Source organism: Acomys minous, assembly GCF_964271855.1.
Source record: "Acomys minous genome assembly, chromosome: 12".
NCBI classification, from domain to species: Eukaryota; Metazoa; Chordata; class Mammalia; order Rodentia; family Muridae; genus Acomys; species Acomys minous.
In genome coordinates this window covers 27,934,110-27,959,036 of record NC_140493.1, presented here as the reverse complement: position 1 = coordinate 27,959,036, position 24,927 = coordinate 27,934,110, and the positions used below count along the sequence as shown (strand labels likewise).

Below are 24,927 nucleotides of genomic sequence, written 5' to 3'. Positions count from 1 at the left end.
TTGTCATTGTACTAGGAGTTGAATCCAGGGCACCATGCATGATGTGCTAGCTACTTAGCGCTCGGCTATATCCCAAACCCATACTCCTTGCTGCAAAGTGGGGCCCGAACTGTCTTTCTTGCTCTCACACAGTCCCCTGAACTTGGATATGGGTACCCTGTTTGGAAAATCAGTGAGAATCTCTGTATCCTGCCCCTGCTCCAACTACTCTCTGTTCCCAGTCACGCAAGTCCCAGGTTCCTCGAGCATAGGAGACGTCTCACTAGATCAGTGCACATCCTGGGCCCAGATCCCATCTCATCTGCTTTGAGGACCATGACCCAGCGCCTGCTCCTCCCCTGCAGACCGTTCCCCTAAACACCAGGGACCTAGAACTAGACAGGGGCAGGCAGGAGTTGTCCTGGGGTCCAGCTTAATCAGAGGACCATCCCCATGAGAGATTTGATCCCCAGAGGGTAAAGCCTAGGAGACACAGAGGCCTTGGGATTGGTGGCCCTCAGTTTGAGTTGTTTTGTGTCTTTATTTCTACTGTCTTCAACCACTGGGTGGGGCTGCAGCCTCACAGAGTCTGGGGCAGGAACCAGTGGGTTCAGGACCATTCCTGGGCAGGGTCTTCGGAGTCTGGGAGGTAGCCATGGAGGCAGGATCTGGGATGCTGGAGGCTGTGAGACTGAGTCTTGGCTTTGAGGCCACCTTTGTCCAATGGTGGTATCTGTGTCACTTCCCTTTTTGTGTGTGCGTTGTGTGTGTGCATGCAAACACACACAGAGGATACACACACACAGAGGATAAAACAAAAACTAGGCTCTTTCTTTTGGTGTTGTGGTGGTTCAAGTGTCAACCAGATACCCAAGTCCTGGCACAGAGAGCCATCTTGTATTGCTATGCTGGCCTGTGGTATAGTTCACAATGACCTAGGGTGTCTCTACTCCCTGCAGAAAACACTCTCCTTCCAGAAGGTTACCTTCTACTCATGTTTCTCCATCTGCCTGTGGTGGAGACTCTTCTGGTTGTGTTTAACCCTCCCGTGAGTCCTCAGAACATTAATCTTTGTGCTTTCCCTGGAGGAGAGTCTTCAGGGAACAAACTAACAGAGGCTAGAAGCAGCTCCTGGCCAGGCTACTTCGCTGAGTATTCACTGAACACTACATAACCATAGGAAAGGCAGGCAAGCATCCAGCATGCATACCATTATACCCTATCTGGAGCCCTTGGCAGACATTGCTAATCAATCACAGCACAGTGGGCTCAGTTTGTTAACACAACACACTGGGTAGCCCTGGCCAATGAATCATTAGGAAATTAACTCCCTGGTCAGGCCCAAGAGGTGTCTGGCTGGTAACCTCCCAGAGCCGTGACCTTTGGTTCTTGGCAGAGCACTGCTGCCTGTGGCTCAGAGCCATTGGTCAGAGCCCGGGTGAGGGTGTGAGAACCAGCGCTGAGGATGTGATGGGGGCCTGAGCCCTTTGTGCTCTTATGCATGCTGACCACGTCCATACTTCGGGGCTTGAATTCTTCTCCATGCTGGTGGAAGAGGCCTCGGACAGTGGCCTGGAAGCCACTGGTGATGAAACAGTAGACAATGGGGTCCATGCAGCTGTTGAGGCTGCTGAGGGTGACCGCCACATGGTAAGCCACGAGACTTGTGTGGTGAGGCACATTGGGCCACAGGGCCACAGCCACCTGGCGGGCATGGAAGGGTGTGAAGCAGACCAGGAAGATGACAAGAACCGTGAGCAGCAGCTGCATGGCCCTCACGCGGCGCTGACGGCCCTGGTGCAGCAGGCCTGGCCGAGACAGCGCACACATAATTCGGCCCGTGAACACGCTGATGACCAGCAGAGGCAGCAGGAACTCCAGAACAGTCAGCGCAAAGATACGGCAGCAGGATCGCCCACCAGACTTGACACCCAGTACGGACAGGGTCACGACTCCCGCTGCCAGCCACACGAATATGCACACACCCTTGGCGCAGGCCGGTTGTCGCCAGCGGCGGGAACCCTCGGGTTGCACGATGGCCAGGTAGCGGTCCACACAGATGCAGGTGAGGAAGAGGATGGAACAATGCATGTTGAGGAAGTAGCCCAGGACATGAGGGAAGGCACAGCGCAGGCAGCCGCGGGCACCGTAGAAGACAGCAAAGCGTGTGGGCAGAGACAGGCCCACTAGCAGGTCAGTCACCACCAGGTTGATGGTATAGGTGACTGAGGGTGTCTTGGCCCGTGTGCGGCAGCAGAAGACATACAGCGCCAGTCCATTGAGCACCAGCCCGGCAAGGAAGATGGTGCTATGCACGACCATTAGTGCCAGCCACAGGCTGGGGAAGGCTGTGTGCAGCTCCTCATCCAGCCGGGCAAATAGGTGGAACAGGGGTGTCTCTGGCATACTTCCATTGGTCCATGCTGCTGCAGTGGCATTGGGGAGCACAGCATCCCAGGGCCTCGTGGAGAATGCAGAGGGCATGGCAGTGGTCAGTGCACCCCCAGCCTAGAAGCAAGCAGACGAGTCATCCCAGGTATTCGGCATTCCCCAAACCGTACTTTGGTTTGGGCCAGCTCTCTTCCGTTCCACCCAGACACTGTACTGAGATGTTGAAGTTCCTGAGACCAACCTTGCCAGACAGACAAAACTGCCTGGAGGACCATCCTCAGATTCCAGAGAAAAGACAACACACAGGGCTGCGATGTGAGTGTAGGGCTAGCACTCACCTGCTAGCTGCATCTCCTCAGGCAGGTCCTTTAACTACTGTGCCGTCTTTTCTACTCTATGCCACTGGAATCCCATTGCCTCTGGGAGCATTGCAGACATAGCTGGTGGATGATGAACCAGTTCTGCTGGGACAAAGTCTAGCTAGCCCACGTGGGGACTAGAAGCTGCTGGCCACGCCCTTGCCCCACACCCATTGCCAAGGTCCCAGCCTCTGCACCCTGGTCTGTTCTTACCTCCTCTCAAGTCAGCTCGAGATCCCCACTCTAGACCTTTCCTGAAGCGTGGGTGCTCAACAGGAGATATGGCTGCCTAAAGAGCTGGAGCCAGAAGGCAGGTCGCAGCAGAAGCTGCCTAGCTGCCTGGTCTCTGGTGTGAGTCAAATAAACACTGGACTCCGTGTAGGGTGGTGTGGGGCAGTCAGGGGGCTGGGCTGGAGCCACCCGCTGTTTATGTGCCTGTCATAGTGTTTAACTCTGATCTGATTTATCCCTTTATTTAAAGAGGAAGGGTTAACAGGACCCCACCCCCTACCCCAGCTGGCTGACCCTCCAAATATGGACATTTTTCTGGAGTTTTTCAGGAGAAAGGAGTTTCTGGGAAGTGGCAGGGAGGAGATCAGAACATGACACATTTCTGGTGCCTACTGTACCCCGCTGCCCCTTGCAGGGTACAAGAAGACCCTCCCCACCCATAGGCTGGCTCCCTGAGTTCCTCTTGTTGGCTGGCTTCTGTAAAGAGCCCAAGAACTGTCCACCCTCAGGGCCTGGCCACATGGACTCCAGGCAACAGGTTCCTCCTGGTTGCAAGCCACCAAGTCTTGCCTCCCAGGAGATGGAAGATGAGAGTCCAGTGTCTATCCTAGAAGATAGATTCAACCTTGACTTTGAAAGGTGGCGTCTGGCAGGGCTGCCGGTTACCCCTGTCTCTAGTCTCAGAGAGGTCAGTGCCTACTTAGGCTGTTCAGAATGTCTTCTGTCCCAGACACCTGTACCCTGGTCATCTACCACCCTGAGGCTTCTAGGAGAAACTTTGTGCTGCCCAGGACATAGGGTCCTTACTCTTGGTCCCTCTAGGCACAAGTGTTTGGTAAGTAAGCTGTTTGGCCTTCCTGTGACCCTATGGTTCCAAGGTACCAGGCAGGGAACAGGAAAGGTATTCTATGGCTGAGAGGGGACGTGGGGTAGGGCCAGCACCTCAGGGCTATGGGCTATACCTTAGGATCAAAGACACAGAAGGTTCCAGGAAGGAGAAGCTTCCTGCTTGCTTGATGGATTCCTGTTTTACACCTAAGAATGTGCCGGAAGAAAAGACCTTGAGGATAGCAAGGACAGACTATCCTGTATGGATTCTCCCCATGCCCTGTCTGCTCTGGATTTGGGTTGGTGTCACAATCAGAGACTTGCAATAAACATTACAGCATTTCCTCTGGGACTGAGTCTCAGAGTGATGCCAACCCTCAGGGTCCTGCCTCCCCAGAAACTCCCCAGGGCCATCTGTGATCACCAGGAATGCTATTGAGATACTGGGGATACAACAGTGCTGTGGTGGAGCTCTGGCGGTATTCTGAGCTGTGAGAGAGCCAGGAGCCATGGTCAGAATTTCCCAGAGTCCAGTCGGATGCTGAAAGAGGGAGGCACACATATTGGTGCTCCGTTCCAAGAATCTAAGCCCTCCTCGCTTTGAATAAAGCTGTGCCCTGGTCTGAGTATCACAGCCGATTCTAAAACTTGTTCACCAAGCCATGGTGTTGGAAAAATCAATGAGCCTTGGTTTCTGTCACACTCTGAGACTGGAGCCTACTAGTGCACTGAGCCCTGATCCTTGTCAGACCCTGAGCCCTGATCTCAGCAACACAAAAAAGGTTCCATTCATGTTACCTTGTAGGCCCGGCCTTAGTCAAACATTGAGCTCTCCTGGGTGTGGTGGTGCACACCTTTATTCCGGCACTCAGGAGGTAAAGGTGGGCATATCTCTATGAGATGGAGGCCAGCCCGGTCTACACAGTGAGTTCCAGGCCAGCCCAGAGATACATAAGGAGACCCTGACTTTTGTTTCTTTGTTTTGTTCTTGTGTTGTAAGGGCTCTGAGCCCTCTCTGAGCCTGGATCCTGATTACATACTGAAACTTGATCCTAGAGAGAGAATGAGCCCGGATCCTAATTATGTACTGTGTAAACTGAGGGTTTCCTCAGCACCAGATGTATAAACTGAGAGCATGACTGCCCCAAGGTATGATTGAGGATAAGTTTTGTTTTTTGTTTGTTTGATTATTTTGTTTTTTGTTTTGTTTTGTTTTGTTTGTTTTGTTTTGTTTTAATTGTAGATATGAAGGAAAGTACAGCCATCTGTACAGGCATCTGGAAGAGTCTGAAGCAGAGAGAAAAAGTAGTACACTAAAAACAACCAGCAGAATGGACCACGCCGTGAAAGGAGACAAGGGAGGGAATGATGGGTAAAGATAAAGAGAGCGTGGACAAAGGAGGCCAAGAGAGAGGGGGCCAAGAGAGGAAGACAAAAGAGAGAGGGCATCGTCAAGACGGTAGGGCTATGCATGAACGAGAAGCTGGAGGAGGAAAGACCACGAGCTGGAGACACTGAGGGGGGAGGGGAGCGAGAAGAATCAGGGTGCTAGCATCTTCTCTGTCACAGGTACTTGTGATTCTGAGAGAGCCCGGAGGCCAGCATGTACTTTGGTATGCCAATAGGCACCACAGGTAGCCATTTGTCCCGAATCTCTTTTGGACCTGATGTACACAGATCCCCAAGCCCATAAACACAATAAGGCCTGTCACAATCCCCGTCACACCCTGACCTAGTTACATCCTGAACCCTGATCCTCTTCATCCTAGCGATACATCTCCGTTGTACTCGGATACCCAGACAGAACCCTGATCACTTGGATCCTGGTCCAGGGCAGAGTTGCATACTGGTCCCTGACCCCTGATTCCACTTACGTAGTGATCCTGTGCCCCCTCTAAGATCTAGAGCTCTGGGTTTGTTCATAGCCAGGGCCTCACACTGGGCATGTGACCTCTGCCTCCTTTCTCCCTCTGCTGAGTCAGGTGCCTCTGTATCCATTATGATTTCCACCCCTGATACTCCCTAAAGTTCTCCCCTAGTCCCAACTTCCCCTCACAGTGCAGTCCTCACAGCATCATTAAGTGACCACACAGACTCCCCTATGGCGGTGGAGAGGGTGTGTATCCCAGGGGACACCCGAAAGGAGAGGCACCAACCTGGCCATTGAGGAAGAGGGAAACTGTCTGAGTCTCATAGCCACACTTTCCCCCAGGAACGAGGAGGCTTCTGTTGGGTACCTCCCACCCAGAATGCACTACTTTGGGGGCCAGAAAAGTCTGCTGTGGGCCTCTGCAAAGAGTGAACATGTGTGGTGGAGGCTGCTTGGGCCCCTGCCAACTTCTCTTCTTCCTCCAGGTGATCAAAGCTCACATGTTATAGGCCAGTTGAGGCTTTTCTGGGGACAGGCTGTCATGGTCAGGTCCCCCAGATTACATGCAAACAACCTTCAGAGGGGGCTGTGCAGCCCCTTTTCCCCAGGGGCCTGAGGCTGGGTTTTGAACAGGGTTGGGGCGTTCCTCTGCTACCAGAGTTCTTGCCTGCTAGAGAGACAACCTCCCTCTTGCAGGCATGATCTCTGCCCAGCCTCTGGGTGTCCCCTCAGCTTGGTCTTCTGCTCCTCACTCAATGACTTAGCTATTCCTATAATGTTGCATGCTCTACCTCCCTACCAGTCTGAGAATCTTAGGGGCTGTGGGCTGTCAGAACCCAGAACAGAATAGCTTTCCTGGCAAGGCCTGCAGGGTAAGGCTGGCTTCTTGCTCTAACATTCATTGCCTGACCCACTGTTCACTTTCCCAGACCCCTCAGTGTTCCACTAAGGGTGGAGCTGGGGGGCCTGTTAATGGGGTTTTTTTTGACCCCAACTGTACCCTCTCTGTCCACTAGGTGAGCAAGGCTGACACCTCTGCCAAGAAGCCCTTCACAGTCACCCACATTGCTGGGTTTGTCCCCACCCCACCACATCACCACACACCACCTAATTGTCTGCCTTAAACTTTCTCTGCTTCCACCTAAACCCTTACAAGTGACTCCGTCTTGTAGAGTCAAGGCTCTGGGGACCTACATAAACGAAGGGAATCCTGCAGAGAGGCCTGGAGGTGTTCTGTGGCTCGGTGGGAAATGCCCACAATACCTACACGAGAGCTGTTTCACTACAGTGAGCATGCTAAAGGATCCTGAGTGGCCATGTCAGCCAGTCCTGGATTTCCCAGAGATCTCAGGAAGCTCCCAGGGACAAAAGGAACCTCTTCTCAAGTCACCCGGCTCCATTCCCTCTTTTTAGACCATGTTGATATACCATGCCCAGAACACTGATGGGAGTGGTTGCTTCTGTCCCCTTACAGCTCTGAGTTCATGGCCATGGAGTGTAGAATTGAGCACCAGGGGCCATGGCTACTTCACTCCTCAACCTGTGAAGTGGGGAGTGGCTTGTCTTGCTTTTTCCTTATGCTCTGCCCAAACTGACCCCGATGCTCCCATGTGGCCTCTTGGCTGCCTAGTGGCCCCACAATTGCTCTTCTGTAGGCTGCCTGCCCTGCCTGGCTCCACCTGGGACCAGGAAGCTAAAGGGTGGCTCTGGATCCTGTTCCACCTGACTTCCTGTGCCAGGCTTGGGAGGGGCAGGCACTGAGGTGCTCTAGGCATGGGCTGGGAGTGAGTATGAGCATTCCACAGTCACAAGGCGGCAGCAGCTTTCATAGGAGAGGCAAGCCATCTTCCCAGGGTCACAAAGCATAGACATCATGACCCTGAGGACCTAATGTGTGTTGGGTGGAACCAAGAGGCACTCAGGGAACGGAGGTTGGGGAGTTGAGGGGTTGAGGCTGAGGGCTTGTTGCAGCAACTGGGAGGTTCTTGGAGCCTCTGAAGTCACAAGTACAAGTTTGCGAGACCCACATAGCCTTCTAAGGTCAAGAGAGCCAAGACTGGGGAAGCACCTGCATTTTTAATACTAGTCATGGTTTTTTGAGACAGAGTCCAGGCTGGACCGGAACCTACTGTGTAAACATAAGCTAGCCTTGAACTCACAACCATCTTCCTGTCTTAGTTACCCAAGTCCTGGCTCAGGAGCATTCTCTTTAGATCCTCTTTATATCAACTGCCCTTTTGTTTCCCCTCATTCAGTCATGTATAAAGATCAGACTTTCCTGGAGTCACCTGGCGGCTCTCCGAGGCACTGTTAGGACAGTAAGACCCCCTTATCCCAGCCTCTCTGGGAGTGGAGTGAACACAGTTAACAATAGTGCCCTGGTTGTCTCTTGTGACTTTCTCATAGTCATCATCTGAGAGCCTTTAGCTGGGACCTTGGGAGTGAGAGAGACTTCTGAGAATGCCATATGTTTCAGAGAATCACACCTGGCCACACTTGGGGGTCCTGACATTCCCAGGCATGTCTCCCTGCCACGATGCTTCCTTGCTCAACTCTACCTGGATAAGTACAGCGTCACCAGCCCCTGACACCCTTTTTACCAATTCAGCTGGACTGCTGGGATGTACCCGCATCTGCTTAATTCTTCTAAGTGTGGATCTTTATTTAGCCTGGGGACACGGTCTGTGTAGCTGCTGTTCTCCATCCCAGGCATGCAGTTTTCTGTGCCTGGGTTACCTGGTAGAGTCTTTGCACATTCTGTACTGTAGTCTTTGACCATTCTGTGCCTAGGTCACCTGGCATAAGCTCTTAATACTCACCATCACCTACCCCACACATCTCTCCTTGAGCCCCTTTGGAGGGGCAGGCACTGAGGTGCTCTAGGCATGGGCTGGGAGTGAGTATGAGCATTCCACAGTCACAAGGCGGCAGCAGCTTTCACAGGAGAGGCAAGCCATCTTCCCAGGGTCCCACACAGCATAGACAGCATGGCCCTGAGGACCTAATGTGTGTTGGGTGGAACCAAGAGCTGGTTCCTGGTACCTTGGACACCCCTCCCTGGGGAAAAGAGCCATAATCCCGTAATTCTTTGGTCTCTGTGAGGATACTTCCAAGAATTGCACTAACACCTCCCAAGGGAGCCCCAGGTCAGTGCTGCTGACCTCATTTTGGTTGTGAGGAGACTGGGGCCTAAGGAGGTTTGTTCTGATGCTCAGTCTCACATTACAGGGACAGAAGTGCTAGGTTTGAACTCTGCACCATCCAATTCGCTCACGTACATGCTCTGTTCAGGCTTGTTGCCTGCCTTGCACTGGTCCTCTTCCACTGTGCAGAAGAGGACTAGCTCAGCTGCCTCTTGTCCCCTGCAGGCTGCAAATAGAGCTGGGAGGGAGCTTTGCAGGCACTACCATATTTTTCGGATCATAAGACACACTTCCCTCCCCAAAAGTGGGGAGGAAATTAGGGTATGCCTTATGATCCGATTGCTGTCTTTACTGTTTTTTTTTTTTGTTTGTTTGTTTTACTGCTCTAAAAACTGGGTGCATCTTACGGTCAGGTGCGTCTTATGGTCTGAAAAATATGGTACATCCTGTTCAAACTCTAGCACTGGTGTCTTAAGGGATTTAGGCTGAGGTCATCCATCCTCATACAGCTCACAGCTGGAGTAGAAGCAAGGCCAGGAGACCTGTCTAAGGGAACAGTGTAGGGGAAATCTGGACAGACACAAAGTCCCGAGGTTGCCAGTGTGGGAAGCCAGGGCAGCCTAGCTACACGGTGGCCTCGGCTTTGACTAGACCTATGGAAGGAGTCTTCCTCAGACATCTTTGGGCTTACTTCACCTCCTCAGGGGGCATGGCTGGAACACCTGCCTCTCTTTGTTCATGCTCTGTGCAGCAGTCCTATGGCTGAGTAGTACAGTGTTCCCCCAGCCTTCCTGCTTTTATTTGCGTGGCATCTGGCTGGACTGGAACTAGTGAGGGTGTGACCTAGGTGCCTCAGCATTGTGTCAGGACAGCTGTGGACACTGCAAATGAGTGTTTCTGAAAGACTCTTCTGAAGTTGGGTGTGGAGGGAGGCACATACATGCAATCCCAGAATTTAGGAGGTGGAAGCGGTGCGGGGTGGGGGTGGGGTGGGGGTGGGGTGGGGGTGGGGTGGGGGGGTGGGGAATCACTGTGAGTGTGAGGTCTAAGCAACACAGGGAGCCTGAGTGATATGAGACCCTGTCTCAAAAACTAAAATCAATCAACTAAACAACCAAGAACTACAAACCAAACCCACCCACCCCACCCCTGCATAAAACAAAACAAAACACTGGAACTGGGTCTGACACACACACATCTCTAAAGCTAGCACTGGACGCTGAGGCAGGAGGGTCACTGCAACTTTAAGGTCAACCTAAGCTATATAAAGAGTTTCAGGACAGCCTGGGATCTAGAATGAGGGAGGCCTTGTGTCAAAACAGCAAATAGGAAAGACCCCCTCTGGCCTTCTGGGGTTACTGATCGCCAACCCCCATCTCACACTAGTTTGTGCAGGATTGAAGATGTCCTTTGAAGGCTCTCTGTAGAAAGCCCAGCTCCCTTCACTCTGACTGTGCTGGCAGGGTGACCTGCTCCCAGGCAGCCCTGGGAAGGAAGCCCCTGGCAGCCTGTTGCTGAGGGCAGCACAGGGAGGCAGGCAGTGGCAGGTACCCTTCAGGCTGTGCACTTCCCTCCACCAGCCTCTGTCTCAATTCTGCCTGAGGCTACCCAGCTGCTTCGTGTCTGCCCCGCCAGGCACTCTGGCCACGAGCCAGTTCCCATCCATCCAGCCCCCTCGGGACCCTGCTCTACTGCCTTCTCACAGGGCAGCTACGCTAGGGCAAACTCTGAAGTCCTGTTGTGGGCTGAGCAGAAAATCCAGCAACAGGCCTCAGTTTCCCCACTCCTAAAAAGGTAGAGGAAGGGCCTGGGCTAGAGCACAGGCCTTGAACCAGGGGTAGACAGAAGTGGTCCCCTGCAGAGTAGATGCTGCCCTAAGCCTTGTTGCTTCCTGGTGCTAGTGGTTAGGGACCGAGAGCTCATCCAGTACTGCTTGGGTCGTTCTTTGTACCCAAACCCTGTCTGATGGACCATCCTTGCCACTGCCTTGACAGGAGAGAAAACCAAGCCTTGGCTTTGGACCCAGGAACAGATATGAAAGTGTTGATGGAAAGAGCGATCGATTTCATGAATGAAATCCAGAGTGGGTAATGTGAGTGAAGGTTCCACTTCTGCCCCCTCTCCCTCTGCAACTCAATCTTTCCATCCTTGCGATTGCCTCTGTAGCAGAGGGCTGTGAACTGGGCTTGCTTCCTGGTACAGCTTTCCTTCTTCCCTTCCCTTCCCTTCCCTTCCCTTCCCTTCCCTTCCCTTCCCTTCCCTTCCCTTCCTTTCCCTTCTTCCTAAGTCACCCGACTGGGCAATGAGGATACCCTGATCTGCGCTGCCTGCCTGGGGGGTGCAGGAGGCAGCAGTGCCTGGGGGAACTCACCGGCTCTTGCTGCGCCTTCCTCTGCGCTGAGCCCACTGGGCTCTGAAGCTCTACAAGGGACAGTGCCTTCCCAGGGCCTGACGTCAGCTAGCCAGCTGCTTTTGGACACAGACAGAGGGGTGGGTGGGGTGGGGGTGGGGCGGAGCGGTCTCCCTCCCCACCCCTGCTGGCAGACTGGAGGAGCTGGGACCAGAGGGAGCCTGAGGGGTCAGAGATAGATGCCACACCTCCTCTAGACAGAGGGGTGAGCCCGCAGGCAGCTGTTCAGACCAGGAAGAGGAGGGGGGGGGGCAGGGTTGGCTTCAGGCCCGAGGCTGTGGGTTGTCTTAGAACAGCTTGGCCAGTTTCTGAGAGAAGAGAGATCTGCTGGGTGGGTCCTGTCCCAGCAGCCAGGGGCTAAGGGCATCCAGGCAGGTGCAACCACAGACTGCTGGCAGAGGATGGTCTCTGGGCAGGGCCAAGGCTGAATCTCTCTGGGGTTGAGGCTGTGGAGGGCTGTCAGGAGCTCCGTCTAGTCTTCAGCTCCTCATGTGGATCATTCACTTCAGTCCTAGCACTGTGCTTCCCTGAGCACCCACTTAGCAGCCATTCCAACACTGATGACCCAGGACCCGCTGTGCACAGGAGCTCCCCCCCCCCCCCCCCAGTTCTCATTGGGTATGGTAGAGACTCCAGGAAGAAGCCCGTGTCTAGAGGCAGATCCAGCCGGCCCTGGAAAGGAGCGAGGGCAGGGCTCTGGAGTGGCCAGAGGAGGTGTAACAGGAGGGGCCTTCCTGGATGGGTACAGAGAAGAGAAGCCATCCAAACGGCAGACGCAGCCTCACAGTGGAGGTCTGTAGAGCAGAGACCTGGAGAGCCTGATGAAGCTGGGAGGAAGCAGACACTTTCACACTGAGTCTCACCAGCCCTTATGGGCCCCAGGGGTGGCTTTGGTCTTACGGGAACAAAAGGTTCTAGAAGAGGGGTATAATCAATCCCCCAGCCTTAGCCTACACCCATCACAGTATTCTTAGCATTTCACTGGATCTGTCCCACATGGGCAAACTGAGAGCCAAGGAGTGCAGTAGTCCGTGGCTTGCCAGACGGCCTGCCCTAGGTCAGCACTCACTCCTGGTCGTGGAAGGAAGGTTTCAGGCTGAAGGGTGGGGAGTCAATGTGACTTCTGTGGGCAGGGCCCTGACCGGCAGACAAGAAAAGGGCTGGAGGAGCTCACATTTCACAGGCTGGCCAGAGGTGAGCCCAGAAAACCAGGATCCTTTCCTAGGGGTCAATGCCCACCTGTTCCTTCTACACTTGGGTATCCAAGCCAGTGTATACCCAGCTAGAGCCTGGCTCCATGGTTCCTGCCCTGTCTCCACACCAGAACAACACAGGAAGGGCTGTGCTGGCCTTTCCTCCTTAGTGCCCTTCCACGGCCAGGAAGCACCTGGGCGGGTCCTGTCCTATCATTTGCCAGGTTGTACAGACCTGAGGAAAAGGGCGGTGCTGAGGCTTGGGCCTAGGACAGCCCAGAGGCAGAGGTCTGCAACCTCAGCAGAGCTCTTGGCTGCTGCTGCACTTCCTGAACCTTGTCTGAGGGGTGACATAGGTGTGCTTGGGTCATAGGTGACAAGCCAGGTGCATGGGTGGGTGCAGAGAGATACTGGAGCCGGAGATGGCTCTCTGAAGTGTGACCGAAGCCTAGGGCACTGCTGTGAACCTGGGACAACAGAACTGTTACAGGAAGGCCCCTGGGGGTTGAGTGAGGTCTCTAAAGGAGGTCTCAAGGGGCGCTGCAGTAATCAGGTCCTGAGCAAGGCGATCTGAGAGACAGCACCTCAAGCTCTGATGCTGCCTTTAACTAGGTGCGGGGACACCAACAGGAGCAGCTGAGAGACTCAGCTGCTGGCTTGTGATTTGCCGTCTAGAAACATAGTCTCAGAGTCCATCATTCAGCAAGAAACACAGGGTGAAGCTGGGTGGTGGCACGCACCCCTTTAGTCCCAGCACTCAGGAGGCAGAGGCAGACAGATCTCAGAGTTCGAGGCCAGCCTGGTCTACAGAGTGAGTTCAAGGACAGCCAGGGCTGCACAGAGAAACTGCATCTCCAAAAAAATAAAATAAAATAAACAAATAAATAAATAAACAAATGCAGAATGGGGCACCCACGGTGGGATCAGTCAAGCATGGGCCGGTTGCTGGGTTTCAATCTTCAAGCCTTCTTCTTCTTCTTCTTCTTCTTCTTCTTCTTCTTCTTCTTCTTCTTCTTCTTCTTCTTCTTTTCTTCTTCTTCTTCTTCTCCTTCTCCTTTTTTTTTTTTTTTTTTTTTTTTAAGACAGAGTTTCTCTGTGTAGCCCTGGCTGTCCTGGATTTGCTTTTTTGTAGACCAGACTGGCTTCACAGAGGCCCACCTGCCTCTGCCTTCCAAATGCTGGGATTAAAGGCCTGTATCACCACACCCGGCTCCCTTCAAGCCTTCTAAGGAGCTGCTTGGTTTCATTCTCAGGGAAGATAATTCAGAGAGGTAAAGTCCCCTGCCCAAGGGTACAGGGTTAGAAAGAGGGGAGCCAGACCTAGAGTTTATCCCTTCTGTCGAGATGGTAGTCACACACGGGGCCAAAGCCCAGCCTGCTTTCTACATGGAAGCTTCAGCAACAGCTCCAGGTCTAGTACCAGGGCAAAGCGTGGACTTCTGTCTCTCCCAGCAGATTGGTCCTGGGGGCCGTGTACCACCCTGAGTTGGCTGGGCTTCTGCTCTCTTGGTAGAGCTAGACCAGGGTCAAGAGTTGGCCAGATCCCCCGCAGGGCCTGGACTTGCTTTCTATTTCGGATCTGTCTGGCTTCCGATGGTCCCATGGGAACAGGGCAGCTGAGTCTGCGTGGGACTGCACAGTGGGCCCCAGTGGCACAGCTGGAGCTGCCCTCTGGCCCTCACTGCCTCCATGGATGATGTGCAGAACAGGGAAGCCATGTATTGCTCTGGTGCCACCCTTGAGGGGCACTAGGGGCAGTGGTGTGACTGGGAGAAAGGGATGCTGTTGGTGAGTGTGTGGTGTGTGTTTGCTGTGTGTGTGGTGTGAGTATGTGGTATGTGTGTATGTGAGAGTGTGTGGTGTATGTGTATTTGTGTGTGTGTGTGTGTATGTGCTTGGTGTATGTGTGGTATGTGTGTGTGTGTTTGATGTGTGTGATGTGAGTGTGTGTGTGTGTGTGTGTGTCTATGTCTGTGTATGGTGTGTGTGTGGTATGTATGTACGTGGTATAGTGAATGTGTGTGTGTCTGTGTGTGGTGTATGTGTGGTGTGAGTGTGTGATGTGTGTACATGTGTTTGGTATGTGTACAGTGTATATGTGTGCTGTGTGGTATATGTGGTATGTGGTGTGTGTGTATGTGTCTGTGTATGGTGCATGTGTGATATGTATGTATGTGGTATGGTGTGTGTGTGTGTGTGTGTGTGAGGTGTTTGTGTGGCATGTGTATGTCTGTGGTGTGAGTGTGTGTTGTGTGTACATGTGTTTGGTATGTGTGTGTGGTGTATGTGGTGTGTGTGTGTGTATGTGTGTCTGTGTGAGGTGTATGTGTGGCATGTGTATGTCTGTGGTGTGAGTGTGTGTTGTGTGTACATGTGTTTGGTGTGATGTGTGTGTATGTGTGTGTGTGTGTGTGTGTGTGTGTGTGTGTGTATCTGTCTGTCTGTGGGGGAGATATGTGTACATAAGTGCAGGTGTTCTCAGAGGCCCCAGGGAGCTTTGTGAGCTGCCTGGTATGGGTGCGAGGGATGGAGCTTGAGCCTCTTAAAGGACAGTGGATGCTCTTCACTGCTGACCCATCTCTCACTTTTACAGACAAGTAACAAGCCTTGGAGACGTGACCTTCAGAGGAAGCCATCTGTCTTCTTTCACTAGACCAGGACACAAAGCCTTGCTTATAGGGCAGGCTATGGGTTTTCCCACAGTAAGGCCTCGAAAATGAGGGTGTCCAGAGCTGCTCATCTCTCCGATGTCCCTTGGAGGTTGGTCCTATCAGTAGCTTTGGCTCTATCTAGTCTCTCCATAGCTACCAGCCTTGAGCCTAACCCCACAAGGACCAGCCTGTGTGTCAGGGTCCTTGTTCCCTTTCCAGGTGAACCAGTCTCTTACTCCCCGTCCCTTTCCTCTCTTCCATGAGGCTCTGATGGAAGACGGTCCAAGACCAGGGCTCAAGCCCCAGCTGTAGAGCCTTGTCTTGCTCACTGGAAAAGAGAATAAGGACCACCTCTTCTCTGGTGACCTTCAGGGGCCATGTAGAGAGTCATAGCACAACCTGTGACAGGTGTTAATTGCATGACCAGGATCATGACTCAGGCTATGATGAGGACCAAGGCTCAGTATACAATCAGAATTTGAACAGTCAAGGCTCAGAGCATAATCAAGATTGGGGCTCAGAATACTATCCAGACAGGAGCTCAGTGTATGACCAGGACCAAGGCTCAGTGTATGAACATGAGCAAGGCTCGGTGTGTAAATAAGAGCAAGGCTCAGTATGTGAATAGGCTTAGGACTCTGGGCATAATCAAGATTAGGGCTCAGAGTGTGAACAGGATCTGTGCTCAGTGCGTGACAAAGGTCAGATCTTAGCCTGTGACCAGGAGCATGGCTTATAGTTCATCTGGCTACCGCTAAGCTAGGGGTTGGGAGGATTGTTGCAAATTCAAGGCCAGCTCCAACGTACATAGATTTCCAGGCTAGGCAAGATGACACAACAAGACCTTGTCTCAAAAAGGGGCTGGGTCATAGAAATGGCTCAGTAGTAAAGGTGACTGCCACCAAATCTGAGTTCCAGTTCTCAGACCCATATGATGGCAGGAAAGTCAGTCTTTGTAAGTTATCCTTTGACTTCTACTCACATACTGTGGTTGTGTGAGTTCATGTACACACACACACACACACACACACACACACACTGAAATTGAAAAGTTTTTTTTTTGTTTTTTGTTTTTTAAGAAAAGCAGCATGACCTGTCTCCAAAGGTAGGCCAGTGTCACCTCACCTAACTCTGATACTTCTTAAGAAAGGTGTTTCCGGGGGCTGGAGAGATGGCTCAGTGGTTAAGAGCACTGTCTGCTCTTCTAGAGGTCCTGATTTCAATTCCCAGCAAGCACATGGTGGCTCAGAACCATCTATAATGAGATCTGGTGCCCCCTTCTGGTATGCAGGCATACATGCAAGCAGAACACTGTATATGTAGTAAATAAATCTTTAAAAAAAGAAAGAAAGAAAAAAGAAAGGTGTTTCCATACCACCCGTATGTAGCCCAACATGAGGCAATTCCTAGGCCTTCTGTGCCCTCCCCTGTTTTTTTTTTTTTTAAGATTTATTTATTTATCATATATACACGGTATTTTGCCTGCATGTACACCAGAAGAGGGCACCAGATCTCATTATAGATGGTTTAGAGCCATCATGTGGTTGCTGGGAATTGAACTCAGGACCTCTGGAAGAGCAGGCCATGCTCTTAGCCTCTGAACCATCTCTCCAGCCCAGGACTCCCTCCCCTGTTTTTTACTTCTGAGAAAGGAGGGAGGTCCTAGATATTTCCTCCCGGCCCCCAACAGAGCTGGTGTCCTGTTTTGCATATCCAGGGCCCACTCAGGCATATCAGAAGGACAGAGACCAGGCCTAGAAGGCGTTTGGACCGAGGTGGTGGAGGAGTTGTGTCTGGGAAGGAGTGAGGAAGCAAGAAGGCCTATGGCCAGGCTATCAGAAAAACCTCCCATGGCTGACGTATGTGCCGGTGGCCAGCAGGTGACCTGTGACACCCAGCAAGCTTCTAGCTCCCCAGGTGACCTGAGGAAAGCAGTGGCCTTGGGCCTGTTTATGGTGAAGGTCACACAGAATGGTGAGCTGAACTTTGAGGGTGGCTTTGCACAGGCCCCTCCTCTTTTGGGAAAGAGCCTTGTATCCACACTGAGCATTCATCCTGGACCCTGTCACTCGGGTCCCTCTCTGTGGGGTGCGCAAGCTGGGCATGTGGTGGGAACTGGCCAGCAGCCCAGAAACATAGGGGACAACTATACTGACGTCAGCCACAGCAGTGTGGCTTTCTCAAAGACCCCACAGGGGCTAGGACTATATTGGCTACAGTAAGAGAGAACCCTATCTAAGATGAACCAAGCTAAGGCTGTGAGGGGTCCAGGAGCAGGCCTGGCTTAACTCACCAGGCATCCAGCCTCCTATTGTGTGCCCTGCCACCCTATCCTCATCCACCTGTCTTCCTCCAGGACCCTGAAGAGATGCTACAACCTTGCAATATGGCTTTGTTTGAAGCCAAAGATGAACATGAACCCTCTGTGACAAGATACAGAATGTCCTGTTTGCTCTCTCTCTCTCCCTCCTTCCCTCCCTCCCTCCCTCCCTCCCTCCCTCCCCCTCTCTCTCCCCCTGACTTTATGAGACAAAGTTTATGTATTGTCCTGGCTGTCCTGGAACTTACTATAGATCAGGCTGACCTCACACTCAAAGATCTGCTCACCTCTGCCTCCCGAGTGCTGGATTAAAGGCGTGCACCACCACCTTCCAGATTTAATGAAAACTTTCATTCTCATCATGTGATGAGGTAACCAGGGCCCCTAAACCCAGGAAAGTTAGCACCCCTGGCTGGCCCTGGTTAGCATCACAAATTTATTAGGCTCTTGTTTCTATCCAGTCTACAGAGATCTCCTCATGGCCCTCAGGTCGCAGGTGGGTAGACTAGGACAGCAGGCAGTGTAGCCTCAGGATTGGGGCTGCTGGTCTGGGCGTGGGGGGCAGGCAGTAGAGACAGCCTCTGGGAGCATCTGTGGAACCACTTACCTGCTGTATCTTCCTGTTTGGTGAGACACCCGAGGGCTGCAGGACCCAGACCATATACTTGGGAGCTACCAGACCCAGTTGTCTACACCGAAAGCCAGGCCCTAGGTCCTACATGCGGGCCCTTTCTCACAGCACACAAAGTACAGCAGGTGCAGGGAGCGAAGAAACCATCCTTATTAAGGTTTCCGAGTTTGACGGTGACAGTCTCTGTCCCCAAGACTCCGGTCTGATGGAGTAGATAACAAGAAAGCCACTGGGTTATAGGCACAGGTGGGAATGGCAGAAGCAAGTCACTTAGCCTCAGTTGCCCCCAGCAGGATGAAGTCAGCAGCATCTGGGGGTTGCACGAGGAGTGACTGAGCTGCTGGATGCTCTGCACTGGTTCCCCTAGGCTGTGTAACTGCAGCTGGAGGGGTATCACATCCCTTTAGGCACCTTGGACCAGCACAGGTCCCAAGTGGAGAAACACTGGATGCTAGTGTTTCAGAAGCCCCAGAGTGACTCTGACATGCAGACGGAGGCTGGGGAAGGGCGAGCGCTGAGATGTTGCTCTTCCTTCCCGGATGTCTGCTTGCAGCAGCTGTGAGCATTCTTCAGGTGCACCTCATCCATCTCATCCAGTCACTCGCTCATCCATCAACAAACATCGTTATGGTTTCTCCATCCTTGTAGATAATTCTTTTCCCCACTGTAAACTCCGCAGGGCTTCAACCCTGTCCAGATAGCTTGCCTGTACCTCATCTCTGCGGCGTGTTGGTTTACAGTCTGCTGACGACTCCTCTCCTGTCGCGCTTGGTGTTTACATGGGCACTGCGCTCTGTCCTAGGAAATCCAAAGGCAGGAAGGAGGTGGACAAGGCAGTCCTCTCCCCCCTCACCCTCACCGCCCCCCCCCCCCCCGCCCATCCCGGACATGAGGATCTTAGGGTTTATCCAGACCTGTCTCTGGCTCACAAAGAAAGTCTGGGGCGGAGGTGGGAGCAACGAAGGGCAGGAGCAGAATTAAGATGTGTCTGTTAAAAAGAGAGAGCCCAGGAAGGCTTCCTGAAGGAGGAGGCATGGGAATGGTTGTCTGTGAAGACTGAGCTGTGAGCCAGTGGGTATGGGACAGCAGGCGTTTTCCAGCTTTGGACAGAAAACAAACGTGTACTGGTTTGATTTGGTTCGGTTTGGTGAGTGTAGCCTTGAGTGTAGGATACACGCAGTGCCATCCCCACTCCCCAGCTCTAGGCTGTTTGGTCTTGGGCAGATTACCTAACTCCCTTTGTCTCTGCGTCCTCATCTCTCCAGGAGTAGCTGCGATGTGTTGATCCCACAGGGATGGGTTGCAAGAGAAAATATGCTAAGACAGGAAATTCACACTAGGCCTCCTTAGCCATTCTAGGGGCAAAGGCCCCCAGTGATAATCCAATAGAATTCTGTCTGCAGCAGGCTGGAAGCTAGAGGAGGCCACCTTGAGCCAAGTTGTGTCCCTGTTGTACCTCAAACCGGCCCTGAGGAAAGATTTTTTTTTTTTGGATGCTTTAATCGCCAGGTGAGCAGGCCAATCTGGCTTCCAGCAGGGGAAGGAATCTCTCTGGCTTTGGCTACCGAGTGAGTCTCTCTGCTGGAGCTTGGCGAAGTCTCAGGACAGAGTGCTCACCGACTGCTCCGGTGCCAACTTCTGGAATCTGATTTCATCTGCTTCCTCTGAGTCTGAGAACACAGTGGCCTAACCTGAGACCCCTCTGGGTCCCTGGCTTCTGCTCCGCTAGGGCCCTTCTCACGGTGTCATCCAGGGCAGACAGTGGGGGACTTGGGTGGCACTGGGGGGAATGCAGACATTGGTTTTGCATAGATGTTTATTGTTCTTTCAGGAGAGAGGAAAGGTGAGGTAGGGCGCACAGCTGGCCCTGAGCCTGGCACACGATGGACCCTCAGCAGATGCCAGCTATAAATTTAGGTCCTTGACTAACACACTGCTTCCCAGACCCTGAAGGTTTTCCCGTATTCTTGGGAAAACAAAGCAAGGCACGTAGTCACAGTTAGGTCTCAAGACTGGGACAAAGGGATAATTTAGGTGCCTTTCTAACATATAGAAGCAGATCTGGCTGCTGAGCTCTCCCAGCATCCCTCAGTCCCTACCTTTTTCAGGGTGTGGCTTGCATACCCCCTACCCTAAACTTCTCCAGCCCAGGGGCTGGGCTGCACTCCCCACAGATGCCTATTGTGTCTACTCTTTACCCTCCTGGCTCTCCCCTCCCCCATCTTCTCACATGGCCCAGCTCAGCAGGGTCATATTCACTATGGAGTCTTCCAGATGTCTCTGCCCCTGACTATACTCTCCCTTTTATCTCCAATAAACCTTCTCCTCTACCATAACTCGGAGCAGTCATGTCCTTCCTTCTTTATTTCTTTTTTTTTCTTTTTCTTTCTCTCTCTCTCTTTTTTTTTTTTTTTTTTGCTTTTTTGAGACAAGGTTTCTCTGTTACACAGAGCCTTGGCTGTCCTGAACTTACTTTTGTAGACCAGGCTGGCCTTGAACTCACAGAGACCCACCTGCCTGTGCCTCCCAAGTGCTGGGATTAAAGGCATGCGCCACTATGCCTACTATTTCTTTTTTTGTTCAGTCTGATACACATGAAGCCCTGTGCCATGTAGGTATCTTGCTAGGGTGCCAACTGTGTGGTGCTGACCAGCTCCACCATGCCTAGATGCCAGTACACCTCCTTCATGCCTCTGTACCTTACTTGCGCTGTTCCTGGGGCAGCCCTTCCCACCTTCAGTGGCCTGAAGCCTCCTGTGAGTTCCGAGCTACTGTCACCCAGTTCTGTGAGCCTGTCACCTTGGGGGACATAGTCCATGGCCTGTCAACTCTTGAGACCCTCCGTAGATGATACTGGATGGTCAGGGGTGCTTGTGCCCCAGCTCTGGTGGTGACTCCTTCTCTAAACCAGTGACTGTATGGGTACTCTTGGTGAACAGTGTCTTATGGTCCAGCCTTGTAAGCTAACAGATCAAGGGGGAGGTCAGTTTGAACCACCACATTCACACATTCATCACCTTCTTCTTCTCCACCCCCTCCTCCTCCTCCTTTTTTTTTTTTTTGAGACAGGATTTCTCTGTGTAGCCTTGGCTGTCCTAGACTAACTTTGTAGACCAGGCTGGCCTCGAACTCACAGTGATCTGCCTGCCTCTGCCTCCCTGAGTCCTGGGATTAAAGGTGTGCACCACCACCGCCTGGCAGTTTGAACCTTCTGATTGCTAGCCCAGGGCAATCGTAGTTATCAAGAGGTTAAGATAGGTAGAGCATGGAAACAAGGGCCCAGGCTCCCCTAAAAAGGCAGGATGGAAGATCAGCTGCTCTGTTGGGGACAGTGGTGTGACATCAGTGGGGTACCTTCTCGACTTCGCAGCTGTGGAGAGCCATGCTGCCCCCTGGTGGTAAGTGCTTCCAGGTGCAGAAGGCTCATGGCTTGAGGCTCTCCATTGCACATCTGGCCTCAGTTCCTGTCCTGTAGTGCCCTCTGCTGGAGACTCAGGAGATGGGATCAGGGAGTCCATCTCACGCTTGGGTATGGGGAAGCATCTTCAGGCTCTTGAGGCCAGAGGTTGAGTTTTGTCTTCTTCTAGATTCTCGTGGCCCTGTCCCAGGGACAATTTCAGCTGTCGTTAACCTGGATCTTCATGTCCGAGGCAGCAGCAGCGCTGAGGTCCCCTGATCTCACTGTGGGGTTCACTGTTCCCTGAGGCTGACCAGGGTTTTCCCACAGGGCTCCTCCAGGGCTTGCCCACACCCAGCAGGCACAGACATCAGATAGCCTTGATTGTTGGTACTACAGGCCTCCTTAATCTTGGGTCAATGGACTTCTGGCCATCTGTCCTTCTGCCCTCCGTGGAGTCTGATGTGGATGCTTGAGGCTTTCTGTGCCACTCCAATCCCTGCAGCTTGCTGCTCTACTCTGTGCAGGCTTTCCCTCAGCCAGCCACACGGAGCCGCTGTGGGCTGACAGCAGGGCCTACTTCAGATTGCCTCCCACTCACCACCAAGCAAGGACAAGTCTATGACACTTCCTGAGGCCACAAGCTAAGCCTGGGCTGCCATGCCTGAGGGCGGGACGCATCAGGGACTGCAGGCAGTGGCTCTGTGAACTTGCAGAGACCATTTGTTTTATATATGTTTTTACCCTCCAGTCTATAGTAGTGGTTATTAATTCACAGAGTAGCTGGTTTCCTTATGTCATTTACACACATGCATCTAAGCCACTTTGATTGTGTCCTGTCTTCCAATCACCCACATCTGTCCCTTTCCACGGGGGGGGGGGGGGGGCTCCCCTAGCCCAGCTTCTACTTCCATCAACCCCTCCCCTCCCACACCTGGCTTATTTCTCCTAACAAGATGCCCCCCCCACTTTCCTGCAAAGGACACATTTGTTCTTTGTCAAGGCTGAATATAACTCTGCTGTGTATAAATGCCACACTTTCTTTATCCATTCAGCTGTGACTAGGTTATTACAGCCAACGGACAGTAAACACGGATGAGCAGGTGCCTCTGTGGTGTGCTGACTCATATTTCTCTGTGTATATGCTCAAGAAATGCCATTTGTAGAAGAGAAAAAAAATGTAGGTCAGGGAGGCAGGGGGCCTGTCCGAAGTCACATGGCTGGGACCTAAAACGTGGGGAGTAGTGGTGGTGTGCTCTTGGAGGGTTGAAGGATAGGAGGACAGAGGGTCTGAGCCAAGGTGGTGCGGCGAGCAGGCCTTGTGGAAGGCTGGGCTGCTCCCATCTTAGCCACTAAGTCCCTGATTCTTTGTTTCTTTCTTTCCCCAGACAGGGTTTCTCTGTGTAGCCTTGGCTGTCCTGGACTCACTTTGTAGACCAGACCGGCCTCGAACTCACAATGATCTGCCTGCCTCTGCCTCTCCGAGTGCTGGGATTACAGGTGTGTGCCACCGCATCTGTCATTCCCTGAGTCTTTAAGGTTACCCTCTGCAGACTGTGGGACCCCCTGATCCTGTCAGTTAGCTGGTGCAGCAGGCTGAGCCCTCCTGCTCCCATCCAAGACAGACCTGACCCCATTCACCCTCAGAGTCCAGTGTAATTGTAGCTTCCCTCTGTTCACTTCCCTCCCCTCCAACACCCATGAGGGTTCAGTATTCCGACCAAAGCCACGTGTGGACAGCATGGGGTGGGGCTGTTGACAGTACTCTGGCTTCTGTGGTTGGACAGGTGGCGGTGTCACTTGATAAGAGGGTGAAGGTGAATGAACAGGGTTTCTGGCTGACATCTGGGGCTCTGATACCTAGGAGCTCCAGACAGGGTTTTGGTCCCTGTGGGTGGGGATGCAGGGATGGGGCTGGCCAACTCCCTCATACTTGCCAGCATCTGAGACTGCCATGGGGAGATCCCAGTATTACAGGGAAAATGGGTGGGGGGGGTCCCTCTTAGGATTCTTAGTCTCATTCATAAAATAAAGTGAGAAAAACTCAAAGCTTGAGAACAAATTTATTAGGGTTCAAACAAAACAGGCAGGCAGCGGGGGTGTGCTTCTTTACTCCAGCACTTGGGAGGCAGAGGCTGGTGGATCTCTGTGAGTTCCAGGACAGCCAGGGCTGCACAGTGAAACTCTGTTAAAAAAACCAAACCAAGTCAAACCAACCAACCAATCAAAAGCCAGGACAGGCGAGCTGGCTGTGAATCTTAGCAGCTACTCAGAGCAAGGAAATGGAAGAAAGGGCCGAGCCATGCAGTTAGAGCCCCATGGAGGTCAGACATGGGATGGCCTGGCCGAGCAACTTCAAGGGGGAGGATGGAGGCTTTAGAGAGAGAGTAAGAGAGCCCAAGATGTTGGGGAAGAGCTCAGAGTGTTGGGAAAGTGTGCTTGGAAAGGAGACAGAGAGAGGAGAAACTATGACAAGTGGCAGACTTCCAATGCTGCACAGTTGTGGCCTGGTGAGCTGTGCACTGGGAAGGGGATTCCGGGAAGGAAAAGTGCATTGTCATTCTGCGCATCTGTTTAGCATTGTTTAAAGGGAGCCTGCCTTCCTAGGGCTGGATTATGGTATCAGTCCGGCCCAACTGAACTGTTAGGCCTCCATCCAGGCCAGAGCTTCTCCTCAGCATGAGGTGTGGGTTACTGCTACTCTGACATTGGAATCCTAAGACCATACTGGGCTTCGTCTTTGTCTCTCTCTTTACCGCTGGCTGGCTCCACGGTGGAGCCTGGACTTCAGAGAGCTCCATGGTGCCTGAGGAGCCCTCGGGCAGGGGTAGAGACTCTCTGACACTTCACGGCCTTCTTTTGGCCATGCAGTATTTATAATTCCTGGTTAAGCCTTTCCACTGCTCAGGCTTGGGGGACTGGGTGAGAGGTAGCCTGAGGTTCGGCAGAGGGTCAATGGCTGGGGTCTCTGTGGGTGCTTGCAGTGGTGACATGCCCTGTGGTCTGTGGCTGTACCTCCCTGCACCTTGGCTTCCTGTCCTGAGTGGGTGTTGGTAGGGACCTTGCGCTACCATATTGCCTGTCATTGTCCTCATCAGCCCAGAAGGCAGGCTGCAAGTGGCCCTCAGGCAAGACAGCTGAGCAACCTATGGGTCATGACCCTTTTTGAGGGTTGAGTGACCTTTTCACAGGGGTCATCTAAGACCATCAGAAAAACAGATATTTACATTACTATTCATAACAGAAGCAAAATTACAGTTATGAAATAGCAATGAAAATAATTTTATGGTTGGGAGGGTCACCACAACATGAGGAACTGTGTTAAAGGGCCCCAGCATTAGGAAGGTTGAGAACCACTGCTCTACTCTTCCAGCGATCTTAAAGCCACAAGATTTTGGGTCAGAATCACAGAACTGCTGCCTTTGTGGGCAGGAACTGAAGGGCAGTAAAAGCCAGGGCAGAGATGGTCCACATGATCAACCCTGAGTAGAACTACCACAAGGGGGTGCTAACCTGTCGTGTCT

The 24,927-nt window shown here is 52.6% G+C and overlaps 1 protein-coding gene across 2 annotated transcripts; it reads right to left on the bottom strand.

The window, feature by feature from the left end:
• Positions 1-789: 789 nt before the first annotated feature.
• Positions 790-11,202, bottom strand: GPR20 (G protein-coupled receptor 20). 2 transcript variants are annotated; one of them, XM_084749303.1, is made up of 2 exons: positions 11,173-11,202; positions 790-2,487 (listed from the first exon to the last, which is right to left on the bottom strand). In XM_084749303.1, the coding sequence occupies exon 2, from the start codon at positions 2,461-2,463 to the stop codon at positions 1,315-1,317; it is 1,149 nt and encodes a 382-aa protein (XP_084605429.1). In that variant the 5' UTR covers positions 2,464-2,487; positions 11,173-11,202; the 3' UTR covers positions 790-1,314. The 2 variants fall into 2 exon arrangements, with proteins under 2 accessions (XP_084605429.1, XP_084605430.1); XM_084749304.1 differs by lacking the exon at positions 11,173-11,202 and adding an exon at positions 2,709-3,133.
• Between the last annotated feature and the right edge of the window lie 13,725 nt (positions 11,203-24,927).

Bases quoted from the DNA above. Each gene is read 5' to 3' on its own strand.
- GPR20 (XM_084749303.1), bottom strand. From the start codon at position 2,463: ATGCCCTCTGCATTCTCCACGAGGCCCTGGGATGCTGTGCTCCCCAAT.